At 38.1% G+C, this 17,780-nt stretch overlaps 1 long non-coding RNA gene and 1 gene segment (V, D, J or C); both read right to left on the bottom strand.

Moving 5' to 3' along the window:
• Window positions 1-706: 706 nt before the first annotated feature.
• Window positions 707-2,302, bottom strand: LOC127533673 (uncharacterized). Its single transcript, XR_007941431.1, has 3 exons — window positions 1,951-2,302; window positions 1,114-1,222; window positions 707-954 (listed from the first exon to the last, which is right to left on the bottom strand). It is a non-coding gene; the product is annotated as an uncharacterized LOC127533673 (long non-coding RNA).
• An 11,372-nt stretch (window positions 2,303-13,674) lies between these two features.
• Window positions 13,675-15,490, bottom strand: LOC127533736 (Ig kappa-b4 chain C region-like). The segment is given in 3 exon segments: window positions 13,675-14,170; window positions 15,355-15,436; window positions 15,482-15,490. Coding segments are annotated over 3 exon segments (429 nt in total).
• Window positions 15,491-17,780: the final 2,290 nt, after the last annotated feature.

The following is a 17,780-nucleotide window of genomic DNA, read 5'->3' as shown; positions in this document are numbered from 1 at the left end:
TAGCATTAGCTTAGCTACTTAGCTTCGACTACATTTGCATCCCTACATAGCTTAAAGGTTAAACACATGCACCATATGTTGATGATAATGATAATATCTATGTTTATCTTTATAGCTGGTCTTAAGGCTAATTACGAGGCAGAGGTCAGCTGCTGCCTGGACACATCCATGATCACGCCACTGGTGGGACACAATTGTACTGGATTTCAGCTGAAGGCTGCTGTTCTGTCCAAACTGAGACATTTTTATTGTGACATACCCTCCACTGTTGTTAGCTTTTGATTCAATAATTTTTTTTGAGATGAGGAAATCACTATTGCATGTTTCTAGTTAAATACCCTACTTTTATGATATATCACTACAGCATGCACTTTTTATATTTTCCATCAATTTCACCCAAAAGTTGAATAACTATTTGTGAGCAGTGTATGTAGACACATAATAGAAGCACATTTCAATAATATGTCTGCTGCAGTAGTGCAGTTTATCTACCTAGATTGGTGTAACAGTAAAAAAAACATATGCTACTGATGTTTCTGACTAAAATCTGCTTGAAAAGCACAACTGCTTATCTGTCAAAATGTGTGTAACAAAAGTGTGCACTGAACACTGAATAAAGTCTCTGTAGATTATAGACAAAATTTGCATCTCTCATCACAAATTTCTGTTCATTCATCCAAAGTGCATGAGTAAAATACAAAACAGGTGAAGTACTAAAAAGATTTATTTTCTAGAAAAGCCAATAGTCAACAATGCAGTTTAATTCTGGGACAGTTGCTCCAGCACCGACACCATGCGTCCCATCAGTGCAACCAAGGTTTTCATTCATCTTCTGGATGTTCTGGAGCATGGCAGAGGTCACGTCTTGGTGTCTTCCGATCTGTTCCAAGAACCGTTCCTCTGACCTCTCCAGATACTGCAGAGGATCCACAGCAGCTTCCTGGTTCCCTTTTCCTGCATAAAAGCACCAAAAAGTACTAGTTGTCAGTAATTATTTTCTATTTTCATAAACACAGTTAACTTAAAGTAAATGTTCTATTTTGTGATTTTAGGATGGGTCAAAAGATAACATACTGATCATGTTGATGTCTGCATAGTCTAAACAGATCTTACTTGATTTGGTCTGTAGAGAGGAGGACAGCGTGGAGGAGCTGCAGGACGGAACCAGTAAGCTGCAGACTAGTGCTCCTGGTAACTGGACCTCATCATCCAAGGCCGACAACTAAATAAAATGAACAAGACATGCTGTTGATAGCATCTGTAATACAAATGATTTTATCCATTAACTGATTTATTGCTTTGTCCATACAATGTTAGAAAGTGTTACAAATAATACCTGTAATAATTTCCAACAGTGATAAATGCCTTGTTTTATTTTACAACAAAAAACACCAAAAGCATCTGTGTATAAGAAATCAGTGCATTGGATTTCCACATCTGCAAAGCTAGAAAATCACACATCAGAATTTCACCTTGAAATTATGAAAATAGCTGCAGATTACCAGTACTCTTTACTTCATTGTGTTAACTTGATCATTTCAATCAGTTTTTTAGACTTGTATTACTGATACGAAACATAATCAACACATAAATTAAAATGTGTTCGCAAAGAGTTCACTGGTTCTTCAAGGGAAATTTCAATGATAACCATATAGTTCAGTAATATGATTAATGGGTCATTGTGCAACAGCGTGGGAGGTTCTGAATACAGGTCTTGGACTGAAATATTGCTGCTGCTTTCCTCCGGTTTTATAAGGAGTTGTTTCATAGCTTGTTAGCTTACCAGCGGCTAACTGGCTGGCAAACAATAGTTGAACGCCAACCTCTAATCACTGATCCGGTGTCCGGACCGCGTTAGCTGGCGGAACGTTCATAATACTGATGTGGGACTGTTGTAGCTAGCGTATTCATAGTAGGATAACAGCAGGATGTTGGAGAAATAAAACTTACCATTATCAGGATCGCTGGTCTGCATGGCAGACTCTTAGCGCATCGCACTGCTTGAATGTCTGTGTGTTTCAGGCCGATTTTAAAATAAAACTCAATAAAATTCTCGTCCGGGTGAGTGTCCTTCGTTGTCGCTTCGCCATACGGACATGTCCCTTCCGGGGCTCGGTAGGAAAAAAAGATTTGATATATATATAATGAAAGTTGATATATATATATAATGAAAGTCGATATATATATAATGAAACTTGATATATATATAATGAAAGTTGATATATATATATAATGAAACTTGATATATATATAATGAAAGTTGATATATATATAGTGAAAGTCGATATATATATATAATGAAAGTCGATATATATATATATATAATGAAAGTCGAGATATATATATAATGAAAGTTGATATATATATATAATGAAAGTCGATATATATATAATGAAAGTTGATATATATATATATATCAACTTTCATTATATATATATCAAGTTTCATTATATATATATCGACTTTCATTATATATATATCAAGTTTCATTATATATATATCAAGTTTCATTATATATATATCGACTTTCATTATATATATATCAAGTTTCATTATATATATATCAAGTTTCATTATATATATATCAAGTTTCATTATATATATATCGACTTTCATTATATATATAATTTCCTAAACGGCATGCCATATATAATGAAAGTCGATATATATATAATGAAAGTCGATATATATATATATATATATATATATATATCTCAAGTTTCATTATATATATATATCGACTTTCATTATATATATATCAAGTTTCATTATATATATATCGACTTTCATTATATATATAATTTCCTAAACGGCATGCCATAATATATATATATATATATATATATATATATATATATGTGCATCCATGACATTTTATACCACCGTTTTACAGGCATCTGCTTTCTTTCTGTTGGCTGAGCAGAAGTCTATGTTAGTTTAAATAGGCTTAATTATTTAACAGAACATGATATGGATGCAGACATTCAGGCTATGTGGATAAAACAACTGCACAGTCAAACAGTCACTTAATATTTAGGCTACTTTACAATGTAAAACATGATCAACATGAAGTACCTCCATGAGATAATGCTGAGGTCTGACCTGTTTGAACAATGTTTTTATATTTCATCTTAAGCTGCTGCCCCGTCGGGATTTCCCCTAAATGAAATAACTTACGAGGCTGCCATTCAGACAGTTATTCCCTGTAATATTATTACGATTACAAAGGACTACATTTAAACTTACGCATTGATCCGGGCTGTTCTCCACGCCGTCTCTCTCTCTTTTGCAGCTGCAGCGGTGTTGCACTTCTTTCTAAAAACGTGTTCAAACTCGCCATATGAGCGCGTTAAAAACTTCCAGTTCAAAAACGCAGCCTTTCGCTTCCCCGTTTCCATGGTGACTCGTCGAATTGGGGTTCCATTGATGCTGTCTTTTCAGACTTGCGGTGCACGCGCGTAACTCCAGGTCAAACTACTCCGAGTTGATTAACCCAACTCAAATCAGCCGTTGTGAAACCGAAAACTCAGAGTTTTCTATCTCAGAGTAGATCAACTCAGAGTTGTGGAAGAAACTCAGAGTTTGTAAAACCTGCTTCGTGAAATAGGCCCCTGATGTCTTCTCTCGTGATGCACTGTGGGTAGAACCTTTTTGAGTGTCTCCTTCTATATGGTTTCTGATGAGGCCAAACACAGATCACCTGGATCGGTTTTCAGCTGACAACTACACTCAGCTGTGTTTGGAATTAGAAATTATTTTTGTTTATTTTTATTGTCAATATTTTGATATGATTTTCAATAGATTTCAATGTGGCAGCAGCAGAAATTCCCCGTGTCACATCACAAGATCAATGCTGCAGACTTTTGAAAATATGATTTAATTTTCTTCATATAACCACATTCAGTCAACAGACAATCACAAGAAAACATATCCCAACACTGTAAACCCACAAAATAGACAAATAAAAATACTGTACTACCAGTACAGGTTAAAAATATGTAAAGAAAATGAAGAACACAAAAAGAAATCTGAATAAAATAAATTAAATACTAAACATCTCTTCGCCTAGCTGGATCTGGCCATAGAATTTCATCTACATCACAGGCAATATCTTCGTTGGCAAGACAACGTGGAAGAACCGTCTTGAATGACGGATCTATCCTTGTACAGCTGCAGCATCAATTTAGTCACAAGCCTCTTCCATGGCCTGAATGAGGGGCATCTGAGTCTGGGGCCAGAGATCATAAACTTTCCCCCGCCATGCCGAGAAAAATTCTTCGATGGGGTTTAGAAATGGAGAATATGGTGGAAGGTATAGGACTGTAAACAGTGGATGGTGCTGAAACCAGTTCTGGACCAGAGCAGAGTGGTGGAATGACACATTGTCCCGGATGACAATGTAGTGGATCTGGTGCATTTGGTTATTTACCGGGAGGAGGTTGTGCAATCTGTCCAAAAATCTGATAATCTGATCTGTGTTGTAAGGGCCCATATTGGCATGACGGTGGAGGACCCCATTCAGGGAAATGGCTGCGCAAAGGGTGATGTTACCCCACGTTGCCCTGGGACATTAATTATAGCCCTGTGGCCAATGATGTTTCTGCCTCTCCTTCTGACTTTACTGAGATTGAACCCTGCCTCATCGATGTAAATAAATTCATGTGGGATTTCCTCAGCATCCATCTGTAAAACTCTCTGAAATACAGTGAAAGACAAGATTGTGTAGTTCAGCATAGGTCTAGTATGCAGTAAATTTACATGTAATAATTATTACGTGTGCAGTATGTAACATCACAATGTTAAAGTGAACAATACATACCTCCACATACTCATGCCGCAGCTGTTTGATCCTCTGAATTCCTCTCAAAAGGTACTCGATACAGTTGTTTCATGTGAACTTGATGTTTTTTCAGGATGCGTGCTATTGTTGTCAGAGAGACCTGATGGACATTATTGAAAATGGTGTTGTCACTAATAATTTTGGCTTGAAGTTCTCTGAGCCTAATGGCATTATTGGCCAAAACCATGTTTATGATTTCTGTCTCTTGCTCTGGTGTGAATATAGGTCCCCTTCCTCTTGTCGTTCTCGGCCCTCAATCCTATGTAGAAAAAAAATACATGTAAGCTATTGTAAAATGACACAGGAAGAGGTATCAAAAGTGCCGATATGGTGCATACAATACAGCAAGAAGCTGATTACTGTAACTGTTGACAACTTTTTTTTAACCTGTTTTCTTGTCGAAATGTCCTTATGACAGATGCCACTGTAAATCTGCTAAGATTTGGCTGAACTCTTAGTCCAGCTTCCCTCAGCATCAATCCATGATTCATGACGTGATCAACTGGTGTTGCTCGAATCTCATTAGACAAATTTGGTCCTCTTCTTCTTTGAGGGTGTTCTCCTCCTGCTTCAGGTCTTCCTCTTCCTCTTCCTCAACCTCTGCCTCTACCTCCTGCTCGTCCTCCACGGATTCCCCCTCTCATCCTCACTCGTCTTCCTCTGGCTGCTTCCATTTTGGTGGAAAGCAGGTGAACTCACCTGTTGCATTTTTATCATGCTCAAACCTGATTGGTGTGTCTACAATAAAGCAATCATGTGTTTGCACACCTGATGTGGGTGTTTAACCAAATGGCTCATGGGTGTGGTGATTTGTCCATCAGTGCTGTGGAATTGCAAGGAAGTGACATCATGATATATAGTGCAGCGGTTAAGGAGAATATTTGGAAGAATTGTTCAAATTGTGATAAAAGTACCAAATTTTGCAGATGCATAGTCAAGACCATTGGTAAGCAGAAAAAGGAGAGCTTCAGCAAAAATTAAAAGATTAAGGGGGTGGATTCAATGTTTTATTTAGGATACTCGGTTTTCAGCAAGAAATATGCATTGTGTGTATTTATTTTGTAACTATCTCTTTGACAACAACAAAAACAGGGCTAAATGTACTTTGTAAATACTTAAAAAGTGTTGACAGTGTAGAAATGACCAATAAAAAATATTTTAAACTTTCAGAAAAAAAGTAACTAAGCACACCAATTATTTAATTACCATTCAAAAGTTTTATTCAAGGAATTAACAAAGGACATCTTATACACTAGTGAAGCATGTTGGAACATATATAAGCATCATCATTATGAATGCAAAGGACAATATTTATTCTCATAAAGTGGATACTACCACTATTATGTTTCTAGAAAAAGTACATGCCAAGTTTGTAATCAATGAATCATCTTTGACAGTAGTTACAGTAATGATAAATTAGCAGAACACTAGCTTGCATAATGCAGGTATTGTCTCACATTTTACAATCATTACTTTGAATCTAAATGTTAAAGCATGTATTTCTTTCAGTGCAATGGTAAGAACCATAATAACATGAACAATACAGTATTATTCGCAAAACAGTTAAACACTTACAGTTTAAGATGGCAAGAACAATAATGACATACAAAGAATTGGCAAAACAGTATAAACAAAGTTTAAGAGCTCTAATGCCTTGTATCACATTCTTTCAATGTCTATATTTGGAAAAAAAAAAACTACTGACAACTGAATACATCTGTTTATGACTGAATAACATGCATTTTTTAAAGTTTGATACCTGACACTGTGTGTAGTTGGTTTGAGTCAGATTCATAAAGCATGTTTAGAGTTCCTGTCTGCTGCAGCTGCCAGAGCAAGCACAGAGAGCAGTGCCCTTGAGATTAGCTCGCAGACATTTGCATAGTCCCCTGCAGGCTTTTTTACATTAACAATGGATAAGTTCATACATGCTTTACTAGCTTCTGGCAGATCTGTCCACTTTGGGATCCATCCTTGTTTGGTCTTCTCCCAACCCCAGTCAGCAGGTGATGGGAGTTCTTGCTGAGCTACTAACGTCTGACCCCAAACATAAGCAGCTTGATACACTGCTCTCTTGATGTGCTGTTTTAGTGCTCCCTGGGTGGGAGGAATATTCTCCAAGTCTCGAGATCCTTGAGCAAAGAGACACTGATGGGCTTCATTGACACTGGATGCCTCAGATGTCTTTGCATAGAGCAGCACAACAAATCGTTCAAGCTGGGCAACTTAATGTCCACTGATGTCTGCTGGATACGTTGATAGCCTGGTGAAGACAGATGATATCTCAGGAAATACTGTCCAAATATCCCATGCTGTTTTCTTTCCTCTGCCTGCAAATGCTGATGTGGTGTCACATCCAGTCAGACTGTGAAAGAAAGGTGAACCAGAGGATTTCACAGACCTCATTGCAGATGCAATAGAGTGTGCTGGGATGTAACGATAGTGTTTCCCAACACCAAATGCTATCCATAATTCAAGCACTGAAAGCCTTTGCATTTTTGATATTGCAAGGACAACTACATCTCTGTCAACTGTCCTGATCAGCATTTTCTTGTGGCCTTCACTTGCAGCATGTGCTGCATGCAGCAGCATGTGTGTATCAACCTCTTCCTGATTACAAGGTTCAAGGGCTGTGATGTTCTCTTTGTCACACCGGTGGGCAGTCAGCACTTTGTCATGACAAGTAGTGTACAACTGCTTGCCTTCTACCACCATTTTTGAAATCTTCTCTGACAGGTATCTGAAGAGTTCCTGCTTATTCTCAGTGTTTCTGAGGAAGTCTGCCCAGTTTCTTGGTATGCTGTCTTATCTGAAACTCTTCTTCTAACTCGCTGGCCTTGTCCCTCTCGTGCTTGTCCCTTTATGCTGAATGGAAAATATTGGTCCCACATAACATCCAATCTCTCCACACTGACAAGTAGAGATTCAATGTAGGGTATGAATTCAAGTGAGGCATATTCCTCAAATGTTTTAGCTGCCTTAGGTTTCCTCATGTATTAAGAATAACATCGTATTTGAGATCAAGAAGTGTAACAATAAACTGAAACAAGGACAATACTGTAAAGAGTGAAATACATGAAAAAGACATAGGATTGTTACTTTTAAGTTACACAGCTATAAATTGTGCAACAATTGGATGAACAGCCATGTATAATGTAGGCCAAATGTTACTGATATGGTATAATTCTTAACTGTTAAGTATTCTGTATATTCAAAGTTTAAATTGTGTACATTTTGAAGTATTTATGCTGCAGAACCACTTTTTTTTTTTTTAGCTAAACATGCTTAAAATCCCTCTAATCAATAGCTGTCTTCCACTTGAAGGGAAAATAGGCCACCAATTTGGCTATATACATAGTGTTAAATGATTTTTAAAATATTTAACATATTAACCGATACCCAATATTTAATACTTAATCTACCCCTGAAATAATGCAAATTTCTGGTGAAGCTCTCCCAGATGTGGAAGACAAGGGTTCAGGCTGTACTTGGTCCAAGTTTGGTACTTTTATCATAATTTGAACAATTATTCTCTTAACCGCTGCACTAATACGTCTGTGTCTAATGTATACAAGTGTGTTTAATGTTTTGCAAATGACTGTGTGTATTGTTCTGCAAAAAGTGTGAGGCTGATTTTGTGTTTATAGTGGTGAAAATGTGGTCCCGTGTTTTGCTCCTTGAGTGTAAGGTATTGATAATTATGTGATTCTTTTGTTTTTAGTGTTTATGCAATCATAAAAAACTGTATCAAATTGAGTTTGTGGTACAACATTAAAAGAAGACAACTTAGCTACAACAAATCTTTCAGAAACAGTTTTTGATTCTCTGGACAAGCTACATCTGCAGAACACATTGTGAATAGTCTTCATTTGAACTATACTTGAATGAGGAAATGGTCTCTGTTAGTGCTGTTTGCATGTTTTGTTACCATAAAACTCTGAACTCCAATGAGGACATTTCCATAGAGACACTTTGCATCAGCAGCACCATGCTCCAGTGCTCTGGGAGACTTTATAGTCCTGACACTTGAACACTGGATGACTGACAGCTGTCCTTCATCACAACAGAAGACACACAAATCCTCCTCATCAGAAACATGACTCTGATCTGCGTCCTCATCTGGACTCTCCTCTGCTGCTGCTTCACAGGTAAAGTCCAGAGAATACAACTCCTCTCCTCTATCAACATCCGTCCCTCTCAAATCAAGCCCACAGAACCATGACGCTGCTTTCTCTTTGTGTCTCTGTATCCTCAGAGTCCAGAGGACAGGTCACAGTGACTCAGTCTGGAGCAGTGATCTCTGCTCTGGGAGGCTCCGTCACCATCAGCTGTAAGACCAGTCAGAATGTTTATAGCTCTAACCGTTTAGCCTGGTACCAACAGAAAAATGGAGGAATTCCGAAACGGCTCATTTATTTGGCTAGCAGCAGAGATTCAGGGATTCCAGGTCGTTTTACAGGCAGTGGATCAGCGTCTGACTTCACTCTGACCATCAGTGGAGTCCAGACTGAAGATGCAGCAGTTTATTACTGTCAGAGTTTTCATGTGATCAACAGTCAGCATGTGTTCACACAGTGAAAAAGCGTCGTACAAAAACCTCCCTCAGTCAGACTGAACAGAAACTGAAGTGACTGATACAGTTCACTGAACACACACACACACACACACACACACACACACACACACACACACACACACACACACACACACACACACACACACACACACACACACACGTTTGTTTTTCTATACCGGTGGGGACTTACCATTGACTCCCATTCATATCTAACTCCTAACCCTTACCCTAACCCTAACCTTAACCATCACCAAATCAATGCCTAACCCTAAACAAACGTTTTTGCACTTTTACATTTTTTATTAACAACAATATGGCCAAGAAAACGGTGTTGCCACCCGTGGGGACCTCATTTTAGGTCCCCACCGTAAGACAAGTCCCCACCTTTATAGCAAATAGTCAGGTCAAAGTCCCCACCGGTATTGCAGAAACAAGTACACACACACACACACACACACACACACACACACACACACACACACACACACACACACCTGCTTACTAAATCAGTGGACTGTAACAATATGCACTTCAGTTTCCAGTACACATGTACACATGATAAGAACCACCCAGGAAGGATCTTGTCTGAGGAAGACATCATGTCTGCTATGAGGATCCATCCATCCTCTATACACCGCTTTATCCTCACTAGGGTCGCAGGGTGTACTGGAGCCAATCTCAGCTAACCTAAGGCAGGGGACACCCTGGACAGGTCTAATTGTGAAAATGAACCACCAAATGCTTGCCATCTCCATTTTGAACATTATCCACCAATTCATGACTAACTGACTTTTTGTTGCCCCTTGAAACCATGATAAAGCTTCACACTGAGGGTTTATTTGGGTTATTATGAAAAGTACATGACAGTCTTATTCAGTAGCTTCTAATAAATGTCACAGTAATTTAGATTTGTGCTTTTCAAAGATGGAACCTGAACAAACAATGCTTTAACATCATCATAAACAACTGCAGTGAAATCGTTTTAATTATTCATTCAAAATGACAAATACAATACTCAGTGGAGTAAAGAGACACAGTAAAAAACATTCACTAGTTTGGTGATTTAAAAATATTTTCAGAATTTAAACAAATAAACAACATTAGAATAATTACATTGCATTTGTAATTATAAAATAACCACATCTTTCTTGACAAAAGGGCACTGAGACACATTAAAGGTCCAATGGTGCAGCAGTGGACGACTGTCTGCTGGCCAAGATTCAGTGAACCTTCAGAGTTCTGAGACTGCACATAAAAGTGAGGATGAAGAAAAAAATCTGATGAGACACAGTTGTAGGATTTCCCAGGACTCTCTCTAGCATTTTTTGACTCAATGCCTACATGTACAGGACACAGTTATCCTCGTAAAAACATATGAAGAGCAAAAAATGTCAGTAAATGTTTCACATACAGTCAGGTCCATAAATATTTGGACAGTTTTCAGCATGGCTCTGCACACCACCACCATGGATTTGAAATGAAGCAACACATTTTATTTGTGCCCTCCACCTTTTTAAGGGACTAAAAGTAACTAAACAATTGGCTGTTCAGTTGTTTCATGCTCAGGTGTGTTATTCCCTCAACATTTCATTAACAAGGAGCAGATAAAAGGTCAAGAGTTCATTTCAAGAGTGATATTTACGTTTGGAATTTGGTGGTCAGCTCTCAACATAAAGTACAAAGAACTGTCACTATCAGAGAAACAAACCATAACCAGGCTGAAAAATCAAAAATATAATAGGTCAGAGCCTCTGAAGTTCCTGCTCAAGACACTGAAGATTATTTTATTTGAAGTGTGTAGAGATCAGAGTCTACATTCATAATTTTCTCAAAACTGCTCCCAGTCCAAGTCAAAAGATGAATCACTTGCCGGGGCCAAAACTTCATGTTGATTTTCATATATTCTTTCTTGGTATTAGTATGCAGATGCGAGTGGGAGAGAGAAACAGAGAAAGAGTATGTGTACATGTGTGTCTATGGGAGAATGAATGTCCACAGCTGTGTCTACCCCTATCTAGAGGTGACCAGAGAGTCTAACCCCACCCACACACATCTGCATCACCCACAAAATAAAACAAAAATGATATTGTTTTGAAACAAGATTTACCCAGAAGAGTAACCCTAAATACAAAATCTTGGAAAATATGTTGTGTAATTTCTTTTGATTAATAAACTGATAAAGAGACTGATGGATTGATAACCAGCATGATCAGATTGATTCAAGTCCCTGTTGGAGTGAGTCAGACATTTCCATAGAGACACTTTGCATCAGCAGCACCATGCTCCAGTGCTCTGGGAGACTTTATAGTCCTGACACTTGAACACTGGATGACTGACAGCTGTCCTTCATCACAACAGAAGACACACAAATCCTCCTCATCAGAAACATGACTCTGATCTGCGTCCTCATCTGGACTCTCCTCTGCTGCTGCTTCACAGGTAAAGTCCAGAGAATACAACTCCTCTCCTCTATCAACATCCGTCCCTCTCAAATCAAGCCCACAGAACCATGACGCTGCTTTCTCTGTGTGTCTCTGTATCCTCAGAGTCCAGAGGACAGGTCACAGTGACTCAGTCTGGAGCAGTGAGCTCTGCTCTGGGAGGCTCCGTCACCATCAGCTGTAAGACCAGTCAGAATGTTTATAGCTCTAACTATATATTCTGGTACCAACAGAAAGATGGAGGAGTTCCCAAACTGCTCATTAAGTATGTTAATCAGCGATTGTCAGGGATTCCAGATCGTTTTACAGGCAGTGGATCAAACTCTGACTTCACTCTGACCATCAGTGGAGTCCAGACTGAAGATGCAGCAGTTTATTACTGTCAGAGTTATCATTACATCAACAGTCAAGCTGTGTTCACACAGTGAAAAAGCGTCGTACAAAAACCTCCCTCAGTCAGACTGAACAGAAACTGAAGTGACTGATACAGTTCACTGAACACACACAGACAGACAATGTTACCAAGCAGATTAAATATGACTTGTTCTGTTGCAGCTCCTCATCATTCTAAATACAAACATAATCATTTGTTCTTTTCTGATTGTCCAGAAAACCAAGAGAAGTGACTGTGGGACAGTAAATGAGAATAAACTGTTATGATTTGAGTGTGAAGACACAGACCAGCATCAGAAACCAGACAATCAAAGATGTCATGGCCCAAAAGCATCTGTACATCCCTCAGTACGACAAAATATAATGTTAAATATAACGTAAAATATAAAAAACTAAATGATGAAAAGAAAGCTTCAATATTCAGTGTAAACAAAAATGGTCAAATAATAAAAATCAATAAGTCAGAAAGTTCATTCCTGACGTTGGAAACAGCAGTTGTGGAGCTTTCACAGATCTTCCTCAGCAGAAGAAATCACCCAGTTTTCATGAATGAGAGTTTGATAGACTGAACAGGATTTAATTGAAACAGTCAGGGAGGCAGGTGGAGTGAAGTAACCTGACAATGAAGCTGGTTGGAGGATGAGGAGCAGGTGATCAGGAGGGTGAAGGAGACTGGAGGGAAAGTGTGAGGACGTCTGTTGGTCAGATGGTGAACAGCAGCGACTGGAAAGATCCAGAGAAATAGAGAGAACTGGTGAAGAGAGAACGAGGCTGAAGACACAGAAGAAGAACAAAATAAACAGAACAGTCATGACTCATCACTATTTTATTTTTCACAATCATTTTCTCAGTGTCAAATGAAACAGTTGTTTCTGTTTTGTTGAAATTCTGTTGTTGGATGTTTTTGTTTCTTGATATTTTTTACTGATGTTACTCCATCTTAACTTATCTTATCTAAACAGATGCACTACTTGTAAAACTAAAAGCTTTTCCAATAAACAAATCAATTCTCTTAATTTAATGATTAGGTTTTGAATATTTGACAGAATTGTAGGACTTCAATTTTTAACTATTTGATTACAGCAATTTAGACTTTTCTTCCTTTTGTGGCCATTTATGGGAAATGATTATATAGTATTTTATTTGTTGTTTTCTTTTGGCAGCTTCATGGTCACTTCAACATGAACTTAACTCATCCTTCTCTCCCACATTACTACCAGCTGCTTTACTCTATCAGAACAAACTGAAGACATCATTTTGTATTTGAACACCTAAACGATCGTTGACATTTTCATAAAATGGACCCTGATATATAAAGACTCTCTTTCATCACATTGTAGCATCTCTTTCATATTTGCACATTTTAACTGAAATAAAACGTCTGATTAAATAATAAAATTCTCAGAAACATTTTTGATTTGAAGACAAACATCTTTATTTTGTGAAAACATGAGCTGTGACATGATGAGGAGGAAAATAGGACTATTTGAATCTTTATTTACTTTGATGAGAGACAGAAAGAGAGAGAGTTCCAGAGAGCAGACAGAGAGTCAAAGCAGTATGAGAGTCCCAGTGAGTGAGGTCAGGACTGGGAACACTGGTCTCTCCTCAGTGTCTGTGAGAGCGGAGTGTGGGAGCCCTGGGTGGCCTCACAGCTCACAGAGACCACCTTCCTCCACTGGTCTGCAGGGAGCCTCAGGGTGCTGCTCCAGCTGTAGTGGCCGTCCTTCTCCAGCACCCCGGGGCTCCTGCTCTCCTCCCAGCTCATGCTGCTGCTGCTGCTGCTGCTGCCGTCCACCTTCCAGGACAGACTCCAGTCTGAGGGGAAGCCCTTGTTGGCCAGGCACATGAGCGTGGCCTTCCCCTGCTGCAGCTCCTCACTGGAGGGGGGCAGCACCGTCAGGGTGGGACGGACATCACCTAGGAGACACCAATCAGCTTAGAGGACAGGGAGCACACAGCTGTCACTCAAACATCACACACGTGGACACCTTCAGTGTGAGACGCTGGATTCAGTCCTTCAAGGAGTTTGTGTCACATGCTTTTTCTGCTCCAGCACTCACTCACTCACACATTGTTTCAGTTCCCTTTCAGAAAGCTCTCATGTAAATCAGCTCAGAGAGAATCATCTCACAGTTTCACCTCAAACATGTCCAACTACTCTGGAAACTAAACAAGCACATGTGGAAACATTCACAAGTTTTACTGAAAAATCACTTCAAAGTCTCAACTAAACATTAAAGTATTTAGTGGAAACAGAGAAATACAGAAAGTTAGTTTTAAAAAATTCATATGTTTTCTGTGGATTTCAATCATCATTTACTAAACAGGTCAAATCATTTCATCCAGACGTAGAAAGAATTTATGATGAAATGAGGAAGTTTAGATATTTTTGCACATTTTCAAATACAAATCTTTATCATCACTTCATCCAGGATTGAAGAACATAAATGTATTTATATTGTCTTGTAAAAAATTGACGAGTCCAATGAAATTTTGTCCAGTCCATAAGTTAAGTTTTGTAATTTTAAAACTTCAGTCCTTTAAATCATGTAAACATTGAATTTCATCAAACCTGATCAGAGTTAGCATCTATGAGGAGGAATTCAAACTTTAATACATGAAGTTTCTCTGAATTCAAAAATATTTTACAACTGTTCAGATTTCACACTTTTAAAGATATTTTAAAGAGTAGTATTTAGTTTTTAGCAATGAGTTAAAATATAAACTTACTTCCAACATCCAGTCTGGTTCCTCCACCAAAAGTCCACCACAGTGATACAAACTGATTGAGCCGCCGTACAAAAACCTCTGACTGTAGAGAGACACGGCTCTCTGACTTTGTCAGACTGAACTAAACCTACAAGCTCTCAAGATTCAACCAGTAAAACCAGAAAGAATCATTTATCCTCTGGACCATCCACATGTTTTGTACTCAATGGAATTAGATTTTACATGTTAATATTGATAGAGAGCTTTGTTTGAGTCTAAAAAATCTGAAACAAAATTAGATAAAAAATGTTACTTTTGTGCCAAAAAGATTAAGAGAGGAAATGAAAAGAAACAAATGCTCCTGAAATGAAAGATCTTTAAATTCAACTTACTTCCAACATCCAGTCTGGTTCCTCCACCAAAAGTCCACCACAGTGATACAAACTGATTGAGCTGCCGTACAAAAACCTCTGACTGTAGAGAGACACGGCTCTCTGACTTTGGAACAAACAAACTCACCAAAATCATTCACTGTTTGTATCATTTTGTCAGCTGGTATGAAAACTGAAAATAACACAGAGCTACAAATATCCATAATTTATTGTTTAATTTTGGAAATGTCAATTTTACATTTTTTTGGGGAAAAATTCAATTTCAAAACAGAAAATAAAAAGCAACAACATGAAGAGTTCATACATATAAACTGTTGAATATATCATACATGTAAAATTAAATACACTTTTCTAATTGATACTGTGATAAACTGATTCATACATTGATCAACTTTCAAAAATTGTTGTAAGTCATAAAAAAGCTCCAGTGTTCTGGGAGAGTTTATCATCCTGGCAGCAGAAATGTAATGATTTTTAAGTTTCACAGAAGTGTTTTCTCAAGACTGAGATGATAAATTATAAAAACAAAAGTCTGCACACATAAAATATTTCAAAGAGAAACAATATCAGCAGTCAGTCCAGACATATTTCCAATCAATTACTTAACTAATTAACTGATCCCCTGAAAAACTCTCACTAAATGTTTGAAAAAAAGGAAACATTTTGAAACAAGATATATCTAGAAGAGTAAACCTGAGTACAAAATCTTGCAAAATATGTTGAGTGATGTTCCTGATAATCTGATTGATGGATTGATAACCAGAATGACTCTGATCTGCGTCCTCATCTGGACTCTCCTCTGCATCACTCAGGGTGAGGAAAATGATTTTTCTGTGATGTGAAATCATTTGACTGTAGCTGAGTTTCATTGTTTCTTCTCTCTCCTCAGGCTCTGTTGGACAAAATGTTGTTTTGACTCAGTCAGCAGATAAATCAGTGCAGCTCGGTCAAACTGTCTCTATTGACTGTAAAGCCAGCACTAAAGTAGCTGTCTACTCTGGTTCACAATACTACCTGGCCTGGTACCAGCAGAAAACTGGAGAAGTTCCAAAACTCCTGATCTATTACACAACAAGCAGAGTTTCTGGAATCTCCTCCAGATTCAGTGGAAGTGGAACAGGGAATAGAGTGGACTTTACTCTGACCATCAGTGGAGTCCAGACTGAAGATGCAGCAGTTTATTACTGTCAGAGTTATCATGTGATCAACAGTCAGTATGTGTTCACACAGTGAAAAAGCGTCGTACAAAAACCTCCCTCATTCAAACTGAACAGAAACTGAACTGACTGATACAGTTCACTGAACACACACATGCATTCATGAAGTGGTTTCTACACGTCTCCACTGTTTCTTTCACCATGAATCATGAATATGAAGCATCAAGACAAGTTTAATGTTAGGAACTGATATAAATATCAGTCAAATTATTTTGTCATTGACTGTTTCTCATCATCCAAAAACATATTTATTGCTGATTCATCTGTGACTGTTTATGAGATCAAGCTTCATCAGGACCTTTGACCTCAGCTTTATGTTGAATCACAGCTCCACAACTACAGAAATATGAAGACACAGATCAGCATCAGAAACCTTCATGATCAGTAACAACCCAAACAAAGTCTGAACATCTCTCTAATCTCAGAAAAAAAAACTCGTAAATGTTTCAAACACTCAAAAACATAACTTTTCACCTATAGATAACTATACTACAACATATTTAAAACCAGAATGTAAACTGCATCAAAACCAACTGCAGATGAGCTCCGTCTCCTTCACTATCACATCATGACCAACTCAAGTGTTGAAAACCTCTTCAGACTCTGTGTCACCATGATCAAACAAATGCAGAAAATGGTCTTCTTTTCTCTGACTTCATTGAACAGCATCACACAGCAGAAGGATGGAGACTGAGAGACGTTCTACATGTTACACAGCAGGTGGTTTCATTGGTTATTTCAGACATGTCATGGTGATCTTATGGAGCCTCATTAACCTGAACACTTTTCTACATACAAACATCTGAGCTGCTGCACAGATTCACAGTTTCTACAGTGAAATCATTGAGAACAAAACAGTCGTGTTCAGGATCAAGTTTTTTGGTGTGAATCAAGGGGATTATTACAGAATTTTTAGCTTTGCTGCTAAATTGACAAAGAAAAAAAGGAGACAACAGTCAGCCTTCAAATGGAACACTGCTTTTTGTTTTTTAACCATAACATTAATCATATTACAGGACAGACTCACACAAGCAGTGGTTCTTCATCAAATTATTTAAGGAAGGATTTAACCACACTTCAGTACCAGTGTTTGTTCAACAACATCACAGCGAGCTCAACATACAGTCTGTGTCATCATCACAACACACCTGTCTGACTCATTTTGCTCTACAAGTTCACATCTGTAATGCTACAGAATGGAATGTCCTT

This window comes from Acanthochromis polyacanthus, chromosome 4, assembly GCF_021347895.1.
Source record: "Acanthochromis polyacanthus isolate Apoly-LR-REF ecotype Palm Island chromosome 4, KAUST_Apoly_ChrSc, whole genome shotgun sequence".
In the NCBI taxonomy this organism is placed as follows: Eukaryota; Metazoa; Chordata; class Actinopteri; family Pomacentridae; genus Acanthochromis; species Acanthochromis polyacanthus.
This window is presented reverse-complemented; position numbering and strand designations above follow the sequence as displayed.